General features: G+C 44.0%; 1 protein-coding gene across 2 annotated transcripts in view; it reads left to right on the top strand.

The window, feature by feature from the left end:
* nlgn4xa (neuroligin 4 X-linked a) overlaps nucleotides 1-20,894 on the top strand; it is a 263,708-nt gene that overhangs the window by 18,777 nt on the left and 224,037 nt on the right. Inside the window, exon 2 of one of the 2 annotated variants that reach the window (XM_048597965.1) lies at nucleotides 9,883-10,630. In XM_048597965.1, coding sequence (XP_048453922.1) covers nucleotides 10,171-10,630 — 460 coding nt within the window. In that variant the 5' untranslated portion in view covers nucleotides 9,883-10,170. Of the gene's footprint in view, nucleotides 1-9,882; nucleotides 10,631-20,894 lie in introns of those variants that run through there. The other variant, XM_048597966.1, reaches the window with a different exon arrangement.

Raw genomic sequence — 20,894 nt, forward strand, 5'->3', positions numbered from 1 at the left:
ACAGGGGCATTTAAGGGGCTTTTGGATAAGCATATGAATATACAAGGAATGGAGGGATATGGACCAATGGCAGGCAGAAGGGATTAGTTTCATTTGGCATCAAGTTCAGCACAACATCATGGGCTGAAGGGCCCATTCCTGTGCTGTACAGTTCTATATCGTATCCCAGAATAAAAGACTCTGACACTTCTTTAACCTTGCAGGTCAGTTACTGTACATATGAACAAGCAACAGGAGGAAGTCACTTAGCCCTTTGACTCTGCTCCGCTGTTTAATATGACCATGGCTGATCAGAGTTTAACCTCAACTCTACATTCCTGTGTGTTCCTGATAATCTTTCATCCACTTGGTCATCAAAATCTATATACCTCTGCCCAAAGTTTTTAAGGATATCTTTTGAGGAAGAGAATTCCAAAGATTTATGATCCTCAGAGAGAAAAACGTGTTTATTAATCTCTGTTTTAAATGGGTGACTCCTCGTTTTTAGACTCTGACCTATTTCGAGATTCTGCCATAAGAGGAAACCTTCATTTTGACATCCACCTGGTGAAGTCCCCTCAGGATCTTTTACATTTCAACTAAGTCACCTCAGAGGCTTCTAAACTCCAGAGGATACAGCCCCAGACTTTTATCATAAGGCAAACTACTCATTCTAGGTTTAGGATAGTCAACCTTCTCTGATCTGCTTCCAATATATTAACGTCTTTTCACAAGTACAATAACCAGTAGTGTACACAATATTACGGATGTGGTCTCACCAGTATCCTGTGCATGTGAAGCATAATTTTCCCACTCTTCCATTCAATTCTCCTCAAAGTAAAACATACCATTCTATTAACATTCCTGATTACTTACTATACCTACATAACAACTTTCATGCATTAGGACATCCAGATCCCTCTGCAGCTCAGAGCTCTGTAACCTCTCAACATGTGTTTCAGTGGTTGACATGGCTGCCTCACAGCATCAGGGACCCGAGTTTGATTCCACCCACAGGTGACTGTCTGTGTGGAATTTGTACATTCTCCCTGTTTCCTCTGGGTGCTCTGGTTTCCTCCCACAGTCCAAAGATGTACAGGTGAGGTGGGTTGGTCGTGGGAAATGCAGGGATACAATGATAGGCTAGGAGTTGGGTCTGAGTGGGATGCTCTTTGGAGGGTTGGCGTGGACTCAGTGGGCTGAATGGCCTGCTTCCATGCTGTAGGGATGCTATGTAATTTAGATAATATGCTTCTGTTTTATTCTTTCTGCCAAAATGGACAAAATGGACACTCCAACATTGTATTCCATTTTCCATATCTTTGCCCATTCGCTTAACCTATCTGTATCGCTTTGTAAACTCCTTATGTCTCTTTGCAACTTGCATTCCTAACTATCTTTGTGTCATCAGTAAATCTACCTACCATACCGATAATCCCTTCATCCAAATGATTTCTATAAATTGTAAAGAGTTGAGGCCCCAGCACTGACGCTGTGGCACACCATTCATGTTATCTTGCCAGCCTGAAAAAGACCCATTTATTCATATCCATTGTTTTCTGTTAGTCAGACAATCTTCTATTCATGCCAATATTTTACCCTCTACACCATGAGCCTTTATTTTCTGCAATAATCTTTGATGTAGCACCTTATCAAATGCCTTCTGGAAATCTAAGTACAATACATTCTCTATTTCCCCTTTATCCACAGCAAAGTTATTTCTTCAAAAAACTCCAATAAGTTGGTTAAACATGATTTCCCTTTGACAAACCCATGTTGGCTCTTTCCAGTTACTTGAACTTATCCAAGAGCCCTGTCATGATGTCTTTATTAATAGCTTCCTCACATTTTCATCCTGAAACTGAATACACTGACAAGAGGCTACCAGCCTACTTTTAACACAAAGAATAAAAACTTTATTTCATGAGGTGGAAGAAGCAAGCTAGACATAAACAAAGGCTGAAAAGATTTAATAAGAGATATCATGAAAGGATTTGTGTGCACATTTTTTCCTCATCATTATCTCTGCAAACATCCAAACATGAGTGAAGAATAACCGCTATCTTCACACTAAGCGATGTTGCGCCAAACATGATGCCAAATTAACCTAATCCAAACTGCCCGTCCTTGGCCAATGTCCCTGTATTCCTTGCATATTCATGTGTTTATCTAAAAGTCCTTTAAACGCCCCTATTGTATCTGCCCACCACCACCTCTACCAGTGTGTTCCAGACTCCTATCACTCTCTATGTAAAGAACATGCCGCTCACATCTCCTTTGAACTTTTCCCCTCTCATCTTTAAAGCATGCCCCGCCTTGTTTTAGACATTTCAACTCTGGGTGGAAGATTCTGACCGCCAACCCTATCTATGCATCTCATAATTTTATAGACTTCTATCAAGTCTCCCCTCAGCCTCCGCTGCTCAAGAGAAAACCACCCGAGTTTTTCTAGCTTCTCCTTATAGATCAAATAAAACGGACCTCCAGATTTCTTGATAGCATGGGGAAGAGCTTACAAATCATTGAATCCCTACAGTGTGGAAACAGGCCATTTGAGCCAACAAGTTGACACCAACTCTCCGAAGAGCATCCTACCCAGACTCACCCCCCTACCCTATCCCTGCATTTCCCATGGCTAATTTGCCTAAACTACACATCCCTGCACACTACGGAACAATTTCCCCCTTTATTCATTCACGGGATAAGGGCACCACTGACCAGGCAGCATTTATTACCCATCCCTAATTGCCCAGAGGGCAGTTCAGAGTCAACCACATTGCTGTGGGTCTGGAGTCACATGTAGACCAGACCAGGTAAGGATGGCAGTTTCCTTCTCTAAAGGACAGTAGTGAACCAGATGCGTTTTTCCTGACAATTGACAATGGATTCACAGTCAACATTAGATTCCTAATTCCAGATATTTTTAATTTGAATTCAATATTCCACTTCTGCTATGGGGGGATTTGAACCTGGGTCCCCAGAACATTATCTGGCTCAAAAGATTAACATTCCAGCGATAATCCCACTAGGCCATCACCTAGCACGGTCAATCTGCCTTGCATGGTCAATCCGCCTAGCCTGCACATCTTTGGAGGAAACCCCGCACAGACACAGGAAGAATGTAATATCTCCACACAGACTGTCGCTCAAATCTAGAATTGAACCCAGATCCCTGGCACTGTGCGGCAACAATGCTAACTACTGAGCCACTGTGCCACCTCTAAAGATGACTACCCATGTCTTCCACTTCTCAACACACAAAGTACAAAATATAAACTTAAAAGTTTTATATTGTACATGATATCATCCACAACTCCTTGTATCTTAACTCAAGCAAAAGTCGCCTCACACTGCCTCTGTACTTGTTAAACTTACATTGACTCAAGTGCTATGGAACAGACCAGACCAGAACCCCTCAAAATATATTAAGAAGATACTATAGGCCCTACCTTTTCCTTATTTTAAGGGTAAGTGTAAGGTGCTGCATTCCAGATGCAATTCAATTGGTCAAACTACTCAATGTTAAGCAAAATAGAATGTATTCACACACGCTAGTTTAAATACAACAAAATAAAAAAAAGAGGAGAATTGGCTTTGCTGTAACTCCAATGAAATGATTAACAAAATAATAGATACAGTAACTATTACTAATTAACTGTTCCATATGTAGTAATGTCCCATAAACACAGCCTTGGCAGAAGGCAAATTCAGAAAACAGATTGTCTCACTTGTAATTCCAGCTACCCAGGAGGAAAAACATCAAGATAACTCTGAGACAAAGTGTAGCAGGGAGAAATGTACTGCAGCAACAGACCCAGCAACAACAGTTACTGAAAACCTGAAAAAACCCTAAAAATCCAGGTTTGGTAGGGGCTTGACCATACCCTTTCAGGCTGTTTCTATTGTTCCAACTTCTAAAACAAGTCCAAAGCCTCACAAGCTGTTTACTTTATGAGCTATTGGTGGACACCTTAGCAACTCTGTCTTAAAATCTTTCTTTCAAAAAAAACCAGGACAAAATAATCTCATAAACCCATCGTATCATTACACAAGCTCCAAGGCCATTTTCCTTTTTAAATTCCTACTCTGATTTCAAATCCACGTCTCTGTAATCTGCTGCAGCAGCCATAATCCACTGAGTTATCCACCCTGCTGTCATTCTATCACATTCTCTGTTTCCTTTGTTGCAGAATTAGTGGCTGTACCTCTAACCTCCAAATCTCTAAACTCTGCAATTCACCTCCCTAAGTGTTCCCGGTTTCTCGACCTCACTCACCTCCTTTAAACGCACCTAAACCCAAGGCTATACGTTTTGCTGTCTCCTGTGTAGCTCAGACAGATTTTGATCAATGGTAAGAACATAAGGACTAGGAACAGGAATAGGCCATTCAGCCCCTCAAGCCTGCTCCGTCATTTAAATACAATCATGGCTGATCTCATCCTGGCCTCAACTCCATTTTCCTGCCTGTTCCCCATCACTCTTTATCATTACTGATTAACAATCTGTGATACTGTCGTGAAACAACTTTGAAATGTTAAAAGTGCTGCATAAATATAGATTAGTTGGCATATTTCTTGCTTTTATATGGAGCTATTGTTGGGACATTATCACACATATTTTACCTTTTAATAGAAAGTTCATGGACTAGGAAGTATGGAAGCAATTGCCCTTGTGACCTATTGACAAAGCAGGTCCACGATTTAATAATCAGTACAGTGTGGAGCTGGAGGAACACAGCAGGTCAGGCAGCATCAGAGGAGCAGGAAAGTCAACATTTCAGGACACCTGATGGAGGGTGTAAACCCGAAACGTTGACTTTCCTGCTCCTCTAATGCTGCCTGACCTGCTGTGTTCCTCCAGCATCTGCAGTTCTTGCTATCTCCCAGTATATAATAGCATACACCTCTCATTTGCACTGCATCTGAGATAAAAGCACCAAAGCACACATAGCAAGGGTCACTCAGGGGGTTGCCTGCGTGTTTATAGTAGCCTCAGCAATACGAGATAGAAGTTTCCCTGGAGCTCCTGTGTACTACATATTTTATATAATTTGGGCCACTGTATACTATCACCTATATATTTTGAGTCATAGATTTGTACAGCACGGAAACAGACTGTTCAGTCCAACTTGTCCATAAATCTAATCCCATTTACCAGCATTTGGCCCATATCCCTCTATACCCTTTCTATTCACATACCCATCCAGATGTCTTTTAAATGTTGTATTTGTACCAGTCTCCACCACTTCCTCTGGCAGCTCATTCTGTACATGCACCACCCTCTGTGTGAAAAAGTTGTCCCTTAGGTCTCTTTTAAATCTTTCCCCTCTCACCTTAAACCTATGCTCTCTCGTTTTGGACTCCCCCAAAATGGGGTAAAGACCTTGCCTATTTACCCTATCCATGCCCCTCATGATTTCATAAACTTCCTTCAGGTCACCCCTCATCCTCCAATGCTCCAGGGGAAAATAGCCCCAGTCTGTTCAGCGTATACTGGAGATTTGGCTGTCACCTTGTCATTATTTTATTCTCCACGGGATGTGGGCATTACTGGCTGTAGGTCAATATTTCTTGCCCATTCCTAATTGTCCTTGAGAATGTGATGGTGAGTGATCTTGACCCACAGGAGTCCAAGTAGTGTAGGAACACCCACAGCCCTGATAAGAAGGGAGCTCCAGGATTTGATGCTGGCAGTAAAGCAGCAGGTCGGTTTACTGCTCATGCTTCCACCCTGAAGAAACACCAATTCGAAACGGCCCGAATTGTAAGGGGCCACCTGCAGCAATAACCCACTGGGGGTGGCAGAAACAGGCTGAGGATTGATCTGCCAGCCTTCAGTGGTTAGAAACTCCTGGCATGAGTGCCACCGATGCTCAGTGGCAGCAGTGTGTACCATCTACAAGATGCACTGCAGAAATTCACCGAGGCTCCTTCGACAGCACCATCCAAACCCATACTTCCGTCTAAAAGTTCAAGGGCGGCAGATACATGGGAACACCACTAAAATAACTCCACAGGGGCCAGTTTCCCATCACAAAGTCATGGTGGTACAGTGGCTCAGTGGTTAGCACTACTGCCTCACAGCACCAGGGACCTGGGTTCAATTCCACCCTTGGGTGATTGTTTGTGTGGAGTTTGCATATTCTGTGTGGGTTTCCTCCCATAGTCTAAAGATGTGGATTGGCTATTCTAAATTGCCCATAGGTGGGTTACAGGGGGTTGGGTCTGGGTGGGATGCTCTGAGGTTCGGTGTGGACTCTTTGGGCTGAAAGGCCAGTTTTCCGCACTGTAGGGATTCTACGAAAGTCACCCATTATTTACACAAAAACAGCCCTTGAATTTAGTGCTTTCTCTTCAGAGTCAGATCTTAGAGTGGCAGTCTCTTTGGCTCTCCTCTTTTTATCTGTCAGCCAGGGCTCCCTGATTGGATTAGATTAGCAGCCCCAATCAGGGAACTCATATTCTATGAGGTGCGGCCAGCTGACCTTGTTACAATCACTACAGCCACGAACTGCCGGTTCCCCTCCAAACTCCGCACCGTCCTTACCTGGAAATATATTGCTGTTCTTTCAGCGTCGCTGGGTCAAAATCTTGGAACTCCAGGCACCATCGCCACCACCATCCTCTCAAAGGCATTTAGAAATGAGTTGTCTCCCTAGCCAGTGGTTCCCGTATCCTGTGAGCGAGAAAGAAAATATTTGATGGGTTGGCACTTCTGTCAGATCCAGCAGCTCCATAGTTTAGTCTTGGTTACTGCTGGGACAGAATGCAATCCCAAGAAAATTGGCACTGGTGACTGGAATGAGGTAGGCCGAAGGCTTTTAGGAAATGTTTGAACAGACTAGGCAGGGACAGTGTGGCGTGAAAGAAAGAAGGAGGGAAGACTTTGGAAGTCAGGGAGAAAGAAAGAAAGGGTGGGGGACAGATGTTGGAGGTCAAGGAGAAAAAAAAGAGTGCGGAGAGGGAGATTTTGGAGGTCAGACCCCCAGAAGGACAAACCAGTAAAGCAAAACCCTCTAAGTTTGGAAATGAACATATCGGTGATGAGGAAATAATATTTTGAGGTGTAGAGCACGAATCAAACCAAATTCGCATCATTGACGAATTTTGCCTCTTTTTTTCCTCTGGGTAGGAGGGTGGAGCAAAGGGGAAACACGTCTTGCATGGGGAATGGTGCCCAGGACAACTCCTTGATTGATGTGCCCCACCCACCTTTTCAAAATGGTCTTTTGTGCTCAGGCTCGCCTCCCACACACAGTGCTTTATGGCAGTGAAGGCTGATAGAGACTCTTAATTGCCACTTAACTGGTTGGTTAAATACCCCAATAGACCTAAGGCCGGGTGGCCTAGTGGGCACTTCACCCAACACCCCACCTCTCACTGCCACACCCACCCTTCCCAAACCTGTTTTATGGTCAGTTATGATGAATGCACCATTTGTGATCAAGAAAGAGGTGGACCAGCTAGGTCACATGTTTTCATGCATGACCAAATTCATGACCACTTCCCTCTAGAAGGACAAGGGCAGTAGATACATGGGAACACCATCATCTGCAAGTTCCCCTCCAAGCCACTCACCATCCTGATTTGGAAATATATCACCGTTCCTTCAATATCGCTGGGTCACAATCCTGGAATTCACTCCCAAAGGGCATTGAGGGTCTACCTACAGCATGTGGACTGCAGCGGTTCAAGAAGGCAGCTCACCCCCACCTTCTCAAGGGCAATTAAGGATTGACAATAAATGCTGGCCCAGCCGGTCATGTCCCGTCCCATGGGTAAATAAAAAAAGAGCTAGTGTAGACATGATGGACCAAATGGCCTCCTTCTGCATTATAACAATTCTGTGATTCAGACTTAACTGCCCTTAGAGTGATTAGTGATCTCCCAGCCAACAGTGCTGAGGCCCCATGAATAAATCAATCATTATATATAATTCTATAAGGTCAGCTAACTTATTCTATTTAATAGTCTATTTGGACTTACTGTTGCCCTTGCAAATGATCCCATTTTGGAGTAAGCTCCAGTAAACCCATTGGAAAATGTAAGTGAGTATTTCCATATATATGTTTGGTTTTAGTCTGTCACTGTGGATCCATATCAATGATATTGATCAACAATAACTGAATTAAAGATTGGATGATTGATGCAAAAGGCACCTAATGTATTAGGCTAGCTTTATTTATTTTAAATGCAAACAAAGCACTCGAGTTTATTTCCATAGCAGCAATGTCATCCAGAAACTATGATTAACTATTGTTGAATGCCTTGTTTAGACCACATTTGGAATATTGTGCTGTTCTGGGATGGCCTTCATTGTGTCAACATCTACAGCAGCATTCCCAATTATTTTTCCCACACTGCGACCCCCCTCCCTTTTGAAAATTATTGTGACCCCCCACCCGCCTCCTCAGTGAAAGTAGTTTAGGGAGCCTGTGAGAGGCAGAGGGGTCTGCTAAAGTGGGGACATGGCTGTTATAATATTGTTAGAAATCCTTGAAGGCTTTTGATGCCTCATCGCTCAGGATCCCAAAATTTCAGCTTGTGACCCCACTCAGGGTCACCACCCACAATCTGGGAACCCCTGATGTGGAGGCAGTGCAGGAGGAGATCTACCAGAACCAAAAGGTTATAATTATTAGGAAATACTGATAATCAGCATCCATTTGCATAGTGCATTTTGTCATAGTTCAATAATCAATTATTTCAATCAGAATTAATCTGATCAGTCTAAACTCTTGACTGTAACCTGATTAGAATTCATAGAATTATAGAATTATAGAATCACAGAACCATACAGTGGCCCATCAAGTCTGCACCACCAAAAGGGGGCGCTAATGGTCTAGTGGTATTATCACCAGAGACCAGGTAATGTTCTGGGGACCTGGGTTCAAATCCTGCAATGGTAGATGGTGAAATTTGGATTCAGTAAAAAAAAGTCTGGAACTAAGAGTATAATGGACAACTGTGAAACCATTGCCAGTGTTTGGGGAAAAACCCATCTGGTTTACTCATGCCCTCAAGGGAAAGAAACTGCTATCTTTACCTGGTCTGGCCTACTTGTGACTCCAGACCCATAGCAATGTGGTTGATTCTTAACTGGGCAATAAATACTAGCCTGGCCAGTGATGCCCTCATCCCACAAATAAATAAAAAAAACACTACAATCTACATTAGTGCCATGTGCCTGCATTAGGTCTGTGGACTTGAATGTTATAACAGTTCAAATACTCATCCATCTCAACTACCCTCCCAGGCAGTACACTTCAGATCCCCCCCTACCTTCCTGTAAAGGTTTAAGAGGGGAGATATTTCCACTTAGGGGTTGAAAATTTTAAAAATAAGGCAGTCACCAATAAATCTGAACAAAAACCAAAAGAACTGTGGATGCTGTAAATCAGGAACACAAACAGAAGCTGCTGGAAAAGCTCAGCAGGTCTAGCAGCATCTATGAAGGAGAAAACAGAGTTAACATTTCAGGTCCAGTCACCCTTCCTCAGAACAAATCTGCTCAAGGATATAGGACAAACTGCTTTTAGATGGGAAAGTTGTTAGAATATAAAGCTGGCTATCACGGGGAGAATAATTGGATTGAAGAACAAAGCGAATAAGTGCAGAGGGAGAACAGATTAATGCTCGGTTCAATGATGTGAGGTGGCAGGATGCTTGTTTGGAGCTTAAACCAATTGGGTTAGGGGATCTATTTTGCCTAGTACGTTTTGCATCATCCAATTTAATCTTCCTGAGGTGCAAATGAACAATTAACCCCCCGTGTTCCTGTGTGGTTTTTTTTCTGTACTATTGTATTTATGTCTTTGAAATGTTCTGAGTTATTCACTGCCCAGTAATGCTCTCTATCAAGGTAGGAATTTGCATTATCATTTTCCTTTTCTTCAACTTCAGGTTGGTCAATCCTCCTTGGCAGAAGGACCTCATTGTTCAGGGGAGTGTTTTGCCTTCATTCCAATCTGATTGGAGGAGGTTCCTGTAAAGCAAGATGGTAATCGCAGACTCAGAAGGATAATACTGGGCTTCAATGCAATTAGTTGGATCTTTGCGGTGGTAAATGGATCCTCTGGGTCGTACCAGTCCAGTCGCTAGAGGTTAAGATCGACGTTGATTCCCAGCCTGTGACCTAGGCTGTTTTTTCACTTCCGGAAGATCGTATGCTCACTCTGGGATCATAAAACAATGTTCAGCTCCAGTGGAATACCATGGCTGTCTTTTGTCCTTGCCCCGACTTTGAATCTAAATGTCCTGCTTTGGATAACGACCCTTGCAGTGCGGTCTGGCCTCCTCAGTTGCCAGGAAAACTACCCCATCGTCAACACCAACTACGGGAAGCTGAGAGGGGTGAGAATGCCACTTCCCAATGAGATCCTGGGACCAGTGGACCAGTACCTTGGAATACCGTACGCCTCAGCTCCGACGGGTGAGAGGCGCTTCCAGCACCCAGAGTCCCCGTCCTCCTGGACTGGCGTCAGGAACGCTACGCACTTCGCCCCGGTTTGCCCCCAGAACATTCACGGGATTTTGCCCGACATGATGTTGCCTGTCTGGTTTACCTCCAATCTGGATATCGTGGCCACTTACATTCAAGATCAGAGCGAAGACTGCCTCTACCTGAATGTCTACGTACCTACTGAAGATGGTAAGTTGCTGAAGTTTTAGACAAAGGGAGGAAACTGGGGCAACAGCCAAGGGAGAGGAAGTCAACATTGATGGGATTGAGCCTGCCCTCTTGCCCCTCAGTGACAATGTGTGTTGACCTTCAGATCCTGTAGGTATTCTGAGGCGGTCCTTGTGCTTAAGTTTCACAGTAGGAGAAAGCTTTGTTGGAATCAGATTTAACAGGAGCTAGTTAGACTGTAAGGTTTCATTTCTAGAAAGAGAGCAATGGATAAAGTAAATCCAAGCAACCTCGGCACAAATACATTACTTGAGATGGTAGGAATGCACAATTTTAATGATGAGGTACAATTAGTTCTACACAAGAAGCAAACAGTCAGAATAAAAGATGAATGTTACTCCCAATCCTTTGGAGAGCATGTGACCCACTTGCATAAAATGTCTGGTTTAATTTATTCTGATTCTGCATTGCTATTCCTTCCTTCCTTCCCTTCAGGGTGTTATTTCTAGACGTCAAATTCATAAAGCCATTCAGTAGGCGTCTCCTCACTCAATAAATGGCACTGTAACATTAATGATCTTTGTATGGTCCTCTGTCTCCCCCACCGTCCAGCACCCCAATTCCTTAAGCACTTCGCAGCAAGCATTGTTTCTGGCAAGCTGCCTTAAGTCAGATTAAAAAGCTGCTCCCTCAGATATATCAGCCCTGCTCACTTCCCCCTTCCCATGTGCCAAAACCATAGAATCATAGAATCCCTACAGTGTGGAAACTACGGCGATGAGAACTAAAGTATTGCAGATGCTGGCAATCTGAAAAAAGGAACAGAAAGTAGGAGAAATCCAATGCGTTTGGTGGCATCTGTGGAGGGAGGACCAGAGTAAAACTTCAAGGTGAATGGGACTTTTCTTCAGAGCCTTGTTCCTCTGCCTCTTCGCCACTTAACATACTTAACATTCCTTAACATACCCCTCCCTCCCCACATCCTTCTTCACTCCAGAATTATGTCTGACTGCCCCTCCCCAGAGCTGCTGATGCCATGTGCTTCAATTCCCTGCGTTCCTCTCCAAACAACCCCCACACCCCATTACCCCCGCCGCTCCCTAAAATCTTCCTCAAATCTTCGTGCTACTTTTCCTCAATCTAATGGGGTGGTATGGTGACTCAATGGTTAGCACTGCTGTCACGTAGGACCGGGGTTCGATTCCACCCTCGGGTGACTGTCTGTGTGGAGTTTGCACATTCTCCAGGTGCTCTGGTTTCTTCCAGGTGCTCCAGTTTCCTCCCACAGTCCAAAGATGTGCAGGCTAGGAGGATTAGCCATGGGAAAATGCAGGGATGGGTTGGGTCTGGGTGGGATGGTCTTCAGAGGGTCGGTGTGGACTCAATGGGCTGAATGGCCTGCTTCCACACTATAGGGATTCTATGAACTTCATGGCTTAATGATCCAATGCCATTTCCTTTCACTTCAAAACCTTCGATCACTTTGTCAGCTCCCTTCACAAGTGAGCACCTCCTTTCGATGGATCTGCTAACATGGTGAGATGACAAGGGTGTAGGGGAATGGTGAGAGAGGGGTGTGTGTATATGTAAGATAGATTATAAATGCCAGCACAGATCAATGAGACAAAGCCTGTCACCTTGAATTAACTCCATTTGGCTTTAAGCCTCCTGTATCAAGTTAAACATCTCCTTAACATATCCTACAAACATACTTTCCTTCTGTTTGCCTGCTCACAGACTGGGCTAGACACTCTTTCTCTAATCAAGATGTTAAATAGGATTGACACAGTAAATGCAGAACGGATGTTTCCCCATTGTGGGGCAATCTAGAATGAGGGGTCGTAGGCTTAGGATAAAGGCTAGCAGATTTAACACAGAGATGAGGGGAACTTACTTCTCTGAAAGAGTTGTGAATCTGTGGAATTCACCACCCCAGATTGCAGTGGATGTTTGACAGGAATACATTTAAGGAGGAGATAGACAGCTTTTTAATTTGTAACAGGTTGAAGGGTTATGGCGGGCAGGCAGGAGAGTGGATTTGAGGCTGAGGTGAAATCAGCCATGATTGTGTTAAATGGTGGAGCAGGCTCGATGGGCTGAATGGCCTACTCCTATCCCTTGTTCCTATATTCACCCTCCACAGCTCCGCGGGAAGGAATTATCAGTCATCATTTAAATGGAGAGCATAGAAATAGGCCATTTGGCCCCTTGAATCGCTGACCTGATCTGACATAGCCTTCACTCCAGTTTCCTGCCTATGACCCCTCCTTTTCCCCCCACACAAAAAAAGTCAGATAAATGACCTGAGGAAGCCAGAAATAAGCTCCTTGCAACAAAAATGATTAAAAATACAAAAAAAGGTTATAATTTCAAACAGGTCAAAAATTTCACTCAATGTTTCAAGAGTCTAGAATAGAAACACAATTAATAGCCACAGCTAACCTAATAATCTGCTGAGAATTAATGCAGTGGCCTGATTGAATCTTAGAGCGATGCTAGTGGGTGCTGGGTCTGAAGTTGTTGCAAATTGTCATCATCGCAATTATAATGGCATTTTGGAACTGTAACTGCTACTTTTAATTGAGTATATTGCTCTGTTTAATCTGTCCAATCATATTTGAAAAGCTGTATCAGATGATTTATCATATTTGCTGTTGTTATTTTTCCAAATCAAAAAGGCCCAACACTCTGGTTTGACTTGTTAGCTATTTTTCCTCCAATCAGTTTGTTCAGGGGTGTTATGACACACATCAGGATGGTCTCACCTTCTGGTCTCACTGTGCCACAAGAAACCAGTGCCTGCTTTCCATTGTGGAACACAATGGCAAAAATGTTCCCAAGTTAGCAACAACTTCTGCTTCAGCAAGCAAATGTGAGAAAACACCTTGGCAAGAAGATAGCTCTTGTCTCTTGAGTAAGATTTCCTGCATTTTAAGCAGCCTCACATGATGGTCCAGCACTGGCTCAGCAGGTAGAGCTTCCTGACTTCAGAGTCAGGCAGTCAGAGGTTCAAATCTCCATGTGGGATCTGGGCTGGTAATCCTATATCAAGGGTGGGTCACACTTTCAGAGGAGATGCTAAAGCAAGGCTCTATCTGTCTCAAAGGTGGATATAACAGAATCCTATAGCCACTATGGGAAGCAGAACAGTGTTCTTCTCTCAGTTAACAAGGTGTAGAGTTGGATGAACACAGCATCAGAGGAGCAGGAAGGCTGACGTTTCAGGCCTAGACCCTTCTTTCTCCCTGTCAAGCCTCTTCTTCTCTCAGTGTTCTGTCAATGTTTACCCTGAACCATGATCATCACAAATAGATGACCTGATGATTTTGTTTGTGGGAGCTTGGTGGGTAAAAATTGGTTGATTAATTTCTTACATTACAACTGCAAATGTGCTTCTAAAAATCCCTACTTTATTGAATGTAAAACACTTTGTGATGAGCTGAGACCATGAAATGTGTCGGCTTTCATTACAAGAGTATCTGAGTTCGGATATATGGAATGAGCTGCCAGAGGAAGTGGTGGAGGCTGGTACAATTACAACATTTAAAAAGCATCTGGATGGGTGCATGAATAGGAAGGGCCAAATGCTGGCAAATGGGACTAGATTTATTTAGGATATCTGGTCGGCATGGACGAGTTGGACCAAAGGGTCTGTTTCCGTGCTGTACATCTCTATGACTTTAAGAGGAGATGTCTCACTCCAGTTATACAGGGCCTTGGTGAGACCACACCTGGGGTATTTCATACATTTTTGTCTCCCTACCTAAGGCAGGAGATACTTGCCATAGAGAGAGTGCAGTGGAAGTTCACTCAACTGATACTGGGAATGGCAGGACTGTCGTATGAGGGAAGATTGGTTTGACTGAAACTGGACTCGGTAGAGTTCAGAAGGAAGGAAGGAGGTCTGATTAAAATGTATAAAATTCTAACAGGTCTGGGCAGACTAGGTGCAAGAAGGATGCTCTTGATGACTGGGGAGCCTTGAATCAGAAGACACAATCTCAGGATATAAGATAGGCCACTTAGACTGAGATGAGGAGACTCAAAGGTTTGTTCACTTAAAGGTGGCAAACCTCTGGAATTCTTTACAACAGAAGGATACCAGGTTTCTGAATATATTCAGGAAGGAGACTGATACATTTTCAGACTTGAAAGGCACCTAGGGTTATGGAGAGAAAGTAGGAATATGGCATTGGGATAGAAGATCAACCATGATCAGGGCAGGCTTGAAGAGAATGATTTACTTCTGTTCCTAATTTCTATCTATGCCTTTATCATGCAACTCTTTATCCTTGGAAATGTTTACAGTGTTACAAACATAGAGTGACCAAAGGAAATCTTCCTCAGCAAAGATAAAAGTCTAACGGCAGATTTTAGATTCCAAAAACAATGTGAAATTCAACCAATTTTCCATTGCTTGTCATTGCCTACCTCCCAGACTGCCCTGCAGTGTCGCCTTCAGGATACAGCTCTGTCTGAGCCTGCAGGAAATACATCAGGTTGTTAACCAGGAGGAGGAGTGTCGGGATAGGGCAGTCTGAGGTAGTGTGGTCAAACCTCCCAGGAATGGCCTCAATCGGAGTTGGCTATCCCAATGCTGCCAAAGAGTGAGCTGAAGCTACCTCCAACCACCCCGCCAACATAAATGTTGCAATGATCATGACAACAGAATCTGTCCCAGAGGTGCATGTTGTCCCTGATAGGAGATTGGCTTGGGTCATTGTAATGAGTGCCCAGCTTCTAATCACTACATGAGCCCAGCTTTGGCCTCATCCTATTTCTCATCTAGCCGCTGCCCTTAGTGACATCTCCTGTAAAGACTGAGTCAGGCTCCTAGTTCGAGGTGAAGATTCACCGTGTTCATCATCTTGGGGGATTTGGAAGGGTTCTCATGGTTACCCTAGGTGGTGCTGATGTAAATAAACAAGGATACCTTCAGTGATTGAGTTATGGATGAATTGCTGGCTTCAGATTTCCTCCCCTTGCACTTACTCTCCGTCCCTGATACGTGCTTGCTTTCGAATCAGCCTGCACTGTGCTTTATTTGTTTGGTTGTGCCAGATGGTGCGATCATCAGTGAGATCCTCACACAACCTGATATCAAAACTTCTAAGAGTGGCCTTCAGCATGTCCTTGCGGTGATTTCGGATGGTCATTGAGAGCCCAGGCTAGACTCAAGCTCTGCAAAAAATGCTTCGCTTTCATAAGCAAGTGCCAGGCATTTTTGGCATCATGACCAATCCAACTGAGTCGAGACTATCCCAATATTGTGTGGATGCTTGGTTTACTCGCTCAGAGTGGCTATGTCAACATGGCATGGTGGCTCAGTGGTTAGCATTGCTGCCTCACAGTGCCAGGGACCTGGGTTTGATTCCACCCTTGGGGACTGTCTGTGTGGAGTTTGCACATTCTCCCCATGTCTGCGTGGGTTTCCTCCGGGTGCTCCGGTTTCCTCCCACAGTCCAAAGATGTACAGGGTAGGTGGATTGGCCATGCTAAATTACCCATAGTGCCCAGGGATGTTTAGGTTAAATGGATTAGACAAAGCAAATGCAAGCGTATATGGGTCTGGGTGGGGTGCTTCTCTTCGGAGGGGTGGTGTGGACTTGTTGGGCCGAATGGCCTGTTTCCACACTTTGGGGATTCTATGAAATTGTCTCCTGCCAGTTGATCTTCAGAGGCTTCCAAAAATGACCAAAATGAAAGTGTTCAGCTGGGCTGAAGGGCCTGTTTCCATGCTGTGGACCTCTATCTTGTCATGACACAGAACTCAGTCCAGGTCATGCATCTGTAGAGCAGAGTGGGCAGGATTGTTCCATTTTGGTACATAAACATACCCCTCTTTAATCCCACGCTAATGTTCAAAGTCTCGCAAATGCTATGCTTGCTTTGGCAACTCTTCCATAAATCTTGCCATCAGTATAGCTTGACAAATGGTGCTGCCCAAGTTAAATGAACTTATTGACTGCTGATAGGTTCAGGTCATGGTCATATACCTTGGGCTTGAGATAGGGCTGTCAGTGGGGGGAAAAGCAGCCTGTTATTCAGAGTCATAGAATCCCTACAGTGTGGAGACAGGTCCTTCAACCCAACAAGTCCACACCGAGCCTCATAGCAACCTACTCAGACCCATCCACCTAACCTACACATCCCTGAACACTACAGGCAGTTTAGCATGGCCAATCTACCCTAGCCTGCACATCATTCGACTGTGAGAGGAAAACCACACAGACACAGGGAGAATGTGCAAACTCCACACAGACAGTCGCCCGAGGGCGGAATTGAACCTGGGCCCCTAGTGCTACAAGGCAGCAGTGCTAAGCACTGAGCCACCATGCCACCCTATTGAGTTTTCTTTTGGCTGGTTGCTAGTGTGGTTGCATACATTGGAGAGAAAGTTCATGCTGCATGGCGGTTGCATCTCTGAATCTCCAGCAAGTGCACAGTCAACAGCAAATAGGGAATGACAAAGTATATTCTTGGTCTTTTTTTGTTGGCGATTCCTATCCCAGATTCCTATCTATGCAATGTCTGATTTTGATGTGAGGGTCCCCATTTCGGAGTAAAATGGAGAAGACCATACAGATAAGGCTTGGCATATACACACAGCCCCGTACAACTTCATCAGTGACCAGGAGTAGGTCCAAAGACTCACCATGGTCCGGGATAGGTAGGAGTGTGCTTCTGAGGAATGTTCGAGCCATGACGGTGAATTTCTCAGGGCAGCCCACTTTCTCCATTAGTCAGGTAACAAAAGCTTCACGTTCAGCGTTTGGAGCTGTCTAACCATTTCCTTCACCTTTTCTGGAACTGACTGTTTGGCAGCAGATCCTGGTGGAGATGTTGCAGCAAGCAGTTTGTGGTTTTCTGAATGCAAGTGTTGGTGCCCAGACTTAAGCCCGTGGATGTCCTGAAGATCATGTAATGGGGTTTCTTCATCCCATGAGGACATCTGGTCTTTACAAGCCTGAGGAGAATTTAAGGTTAAACTCAAAAAGGAGCATTTTTACTTGAAATTAAGCCTGTATGTTATGTTTGTTTGAGGAAATTCCATGTCAGTCTCTTTTCTGTAGAGAGGGTCCACTCAAAAGGCATCTGGATGGGTATATGAATACAAAAGATTTAGAGGGATATAGGCCATATGCTGGGAAATGGGACCAGATTAATTTAGGATATCTGGTCAGCATGGACAAGTTGGACCGAAGGGTCTGTTTCCGTGCTGTACATCTCTATGACTATGACTGCTCGAGCTCCCCTGTTTGGTGCCCTCCCTCACTCATCGCTGCCAGGGTGACCTCGTTACACGATAGAAATCTCTCAACTTCTCTATTTCACTCCCTTCCACTAAAACACTCCATCGATCAAACTCTTAGACGAAGCTTTTTAAAAAAATTTTCCTCTATGTGGCACAGAGTTAGGTTTTGTTGGATAATCACATCCATAAAGTACTTTGAGATGTTTTACTCTGTAAAGATGCTATATAAATGCATATCGTAGTCATTATTCTAATATAACCTTACTCAAACTCAAATAGCCAATTTTCAAGTACTCTTTTTCATAAATACATTTATAAGGGAGTGTGCCGTTATTATTTAATACCCTGTGGTGCTCAAAGAAATCATCTGTTTGCCATTATTTGCAAAGCAGTATGACATCTCCAGAGAGCTCAAAGCTATTTATGCTGCTTAAACTCAAGTACTGTGTGAACAAGGTGTTCAGAAGTGAGAAATTAGAGTGAATTGAATTTTATTTTTTTGTTGATGCACACCAGAGTAAATTAATCCATTATCAACTAATATGGTTATCTGGTTTCCCTATTAACTGTACTGCATCTTGGTGTTGCTGACTTCTGGAGGATGATTTTTGGATGCGATACCTCGAAATTTCTAAAATACCAAACAAGACGCCAATGTGTTCTTAAAGCTGTTAACATGCACAACAATGCAATGTGATCCTTCTCCGGAGAAAAAGGATTGAACTACTGGTAAGTCCCCTAAGTATCTTGGCCAGACCACCCTCGGAGATGAGAGTGTCTCTGGCTAAGCCAGCATTTATTTCCTATCCCTAATTGCCCTGGGGAAGGTGCTTTGCAAAAGAGAACAGAGACACTGGAGGAAGTGCAGAAAAGATTCAGAGATAATAAAGACTGCAGATGCTGGAAGCCAGAGTCTATAGGTGTGAGGCTGGAAAAGCACAGGAGGTCAGACAGCATCCGAGGAGCAGGAGCGTCAACGTTTCGGATCAGAACCCTTCTTCAGGACTGGGAGCCCAGAAATACATAGGGGTGGAGGGGGAGGGGGGGGGGGGGGGGGGTGGGGCAGGGGGAAGGTTAGGAGAGATTCACAGGAATGCTACCTAATCTGAGAGGAGGTAGTGACTAGTGGTAAAGCCACTACGCTAATTAACCAGAGCCAGAATCGCACAGAAGTCAATGTCCTTGTGAAGGGCAAAGGTTCAAATTCTATCAAGGCAAATGGTGAAATTTGAATTCAATAAAAATCTGGGACAAAAAAAAACTAGCCTAATGGCGACTGTGTAACCTGTCTGGTTCACTAATGCCCTTGAGGAGAGATCTGACATATGTGTGACTCCCAACTTATACTCTTAACTGGCCTCTAGGCAATAAATACTGGCAAAGTCCATGTTCCATGTCTAACTTTTTAAAAAATTGCCAGGAGTCTTTTTGCCAATGAAGGGTGACCCCATAACACAATGGAGAGGATAGAAATAGAAAAAAAAGTTCCTAAACCAGGTGGTCATTAATGTAAGATAGTGACTAATGAACCCAATTGGAAATTCAGAAGAGCATGCTTTACACAAATAGTGGCGAGACTATTCATTGGGCTTCAGGAGAATATATTAGAAGCATTTGAAAGGAAACTAAGAAAGAGATTAAATGATGGACTCTAGGCAAAGTTGCCATTGTCTGTGCACTCGTTAGAGAAAGACAACTAGTGAGGGCTTAAAATGAGGGTCACCACATCTCAGGCAAGGGGCAAGACTGAGATGTAGGTACCTTCATGGTATTTTCAGCCACTGTGAGAATTGAGCTTTTTCCATTAGCATCATATTCCATCACAGATAAGCTGTCCAACCAACTGAGCTAACAAACCCCACCTGAAACAGGGAGGGTCGGATGAGGGGCGTGGAGCAGAAACATTGGCATAGACTAGTTGGACTAAATGGCTTGTGATTTAATCTTATGTAAATATGTGTATTCCTTTTTGGATAATTGCATGTTTTACAATATAAACAAATAATTAGCAGTAAATATTCAACCAGAGTTCCATGACCTCACTCCTTTGCACTGGTCTTGGTCTTATTGACGAAAAGTGAAGAGGTTGTCCTCAACATGACACCAGCAAAAGGAATTAAGAATGGCTGACACTGATGTGGTACCTATTGTCAAAGAATCCCTACAGTGTGGAAACAGGCCCTTCAGCCCAACAAGTCCACACTGAACCTCAGAGCATCCCACCCAGACCCATCCCCCTATAACCCACCTAATCTACACCTCCCTGAACACTATGGATGATTTAGCATGGCCAATCCCCCCTAACCTGCACATCTTTGGACTGTGGGAGGAAACCAGAGCACTTGGAGGAAACCCAAACAGACACAGGGAGAACATGTAAACTCCACACAGACTGTTGCCTGAGGCTGAATTGAACCTGGGTCCCTGGCATTGTGAGGCAGCAGTGCTAACCACTGTGCCACTGTGCTGCCCCCAAATTGTCATGGGACAACATCCTAAAGCACTTTACAGACAATGAAAAGTGCTCGTTATGGTGAAGTGAAACACATGGCAACAAATTTAAAAGCAAAGTCTCACTATGAGGAGTTTAATATTGACCAGGACATGGGTAAAACTCCTGAGTTTTTTCATTTCAATCTTGTCAAAGGATTTTCTTTTTACACCTCACCTGAGAATGCAGATGGAGCCTCGGTTTAACATCACAATCAAATAGTGGCATCTCTGGCAATGCAGCACTCCAACATCAGTGCTGTGCAGGAAGTGACCGCTTTGGTTTTTCATCGAATGAAACCACCTCTTGGTCTTCTGCAGGTGGTGGAAATGGTGTGGTAGTGTTGTTGGGTGTCTTAACCAGGGATGCAGGCTAATACTCTAGGGACTTGTGTTCAGAACCCACCAGAGCAGATGGTGGAATTTAACCTTCAATTAACAAAATTGAAAAGCATTCCCATTGCAAGACTGCAGAAAACCCTGCATTGCAAATAGGTTCCGTTCCTGAGTCTGTTTGCAAGTCAGTTGTATACAGTTTGG

The sequence above is a fragment of the Rhincodon typus genome, chromosome 6 (genome assembly GCF_021869965.1).
Source record: "Rhincodon typus isolate 14 chromosome 6, sRhiTyp1.1, whole genome shotgun sequence".
NCBI lineage: Eukaryota > Metazoa > Chordata > Chondrichthyes > Orectolobiformes > Rhincodontidae > Rhincodon > Rhincodon typus.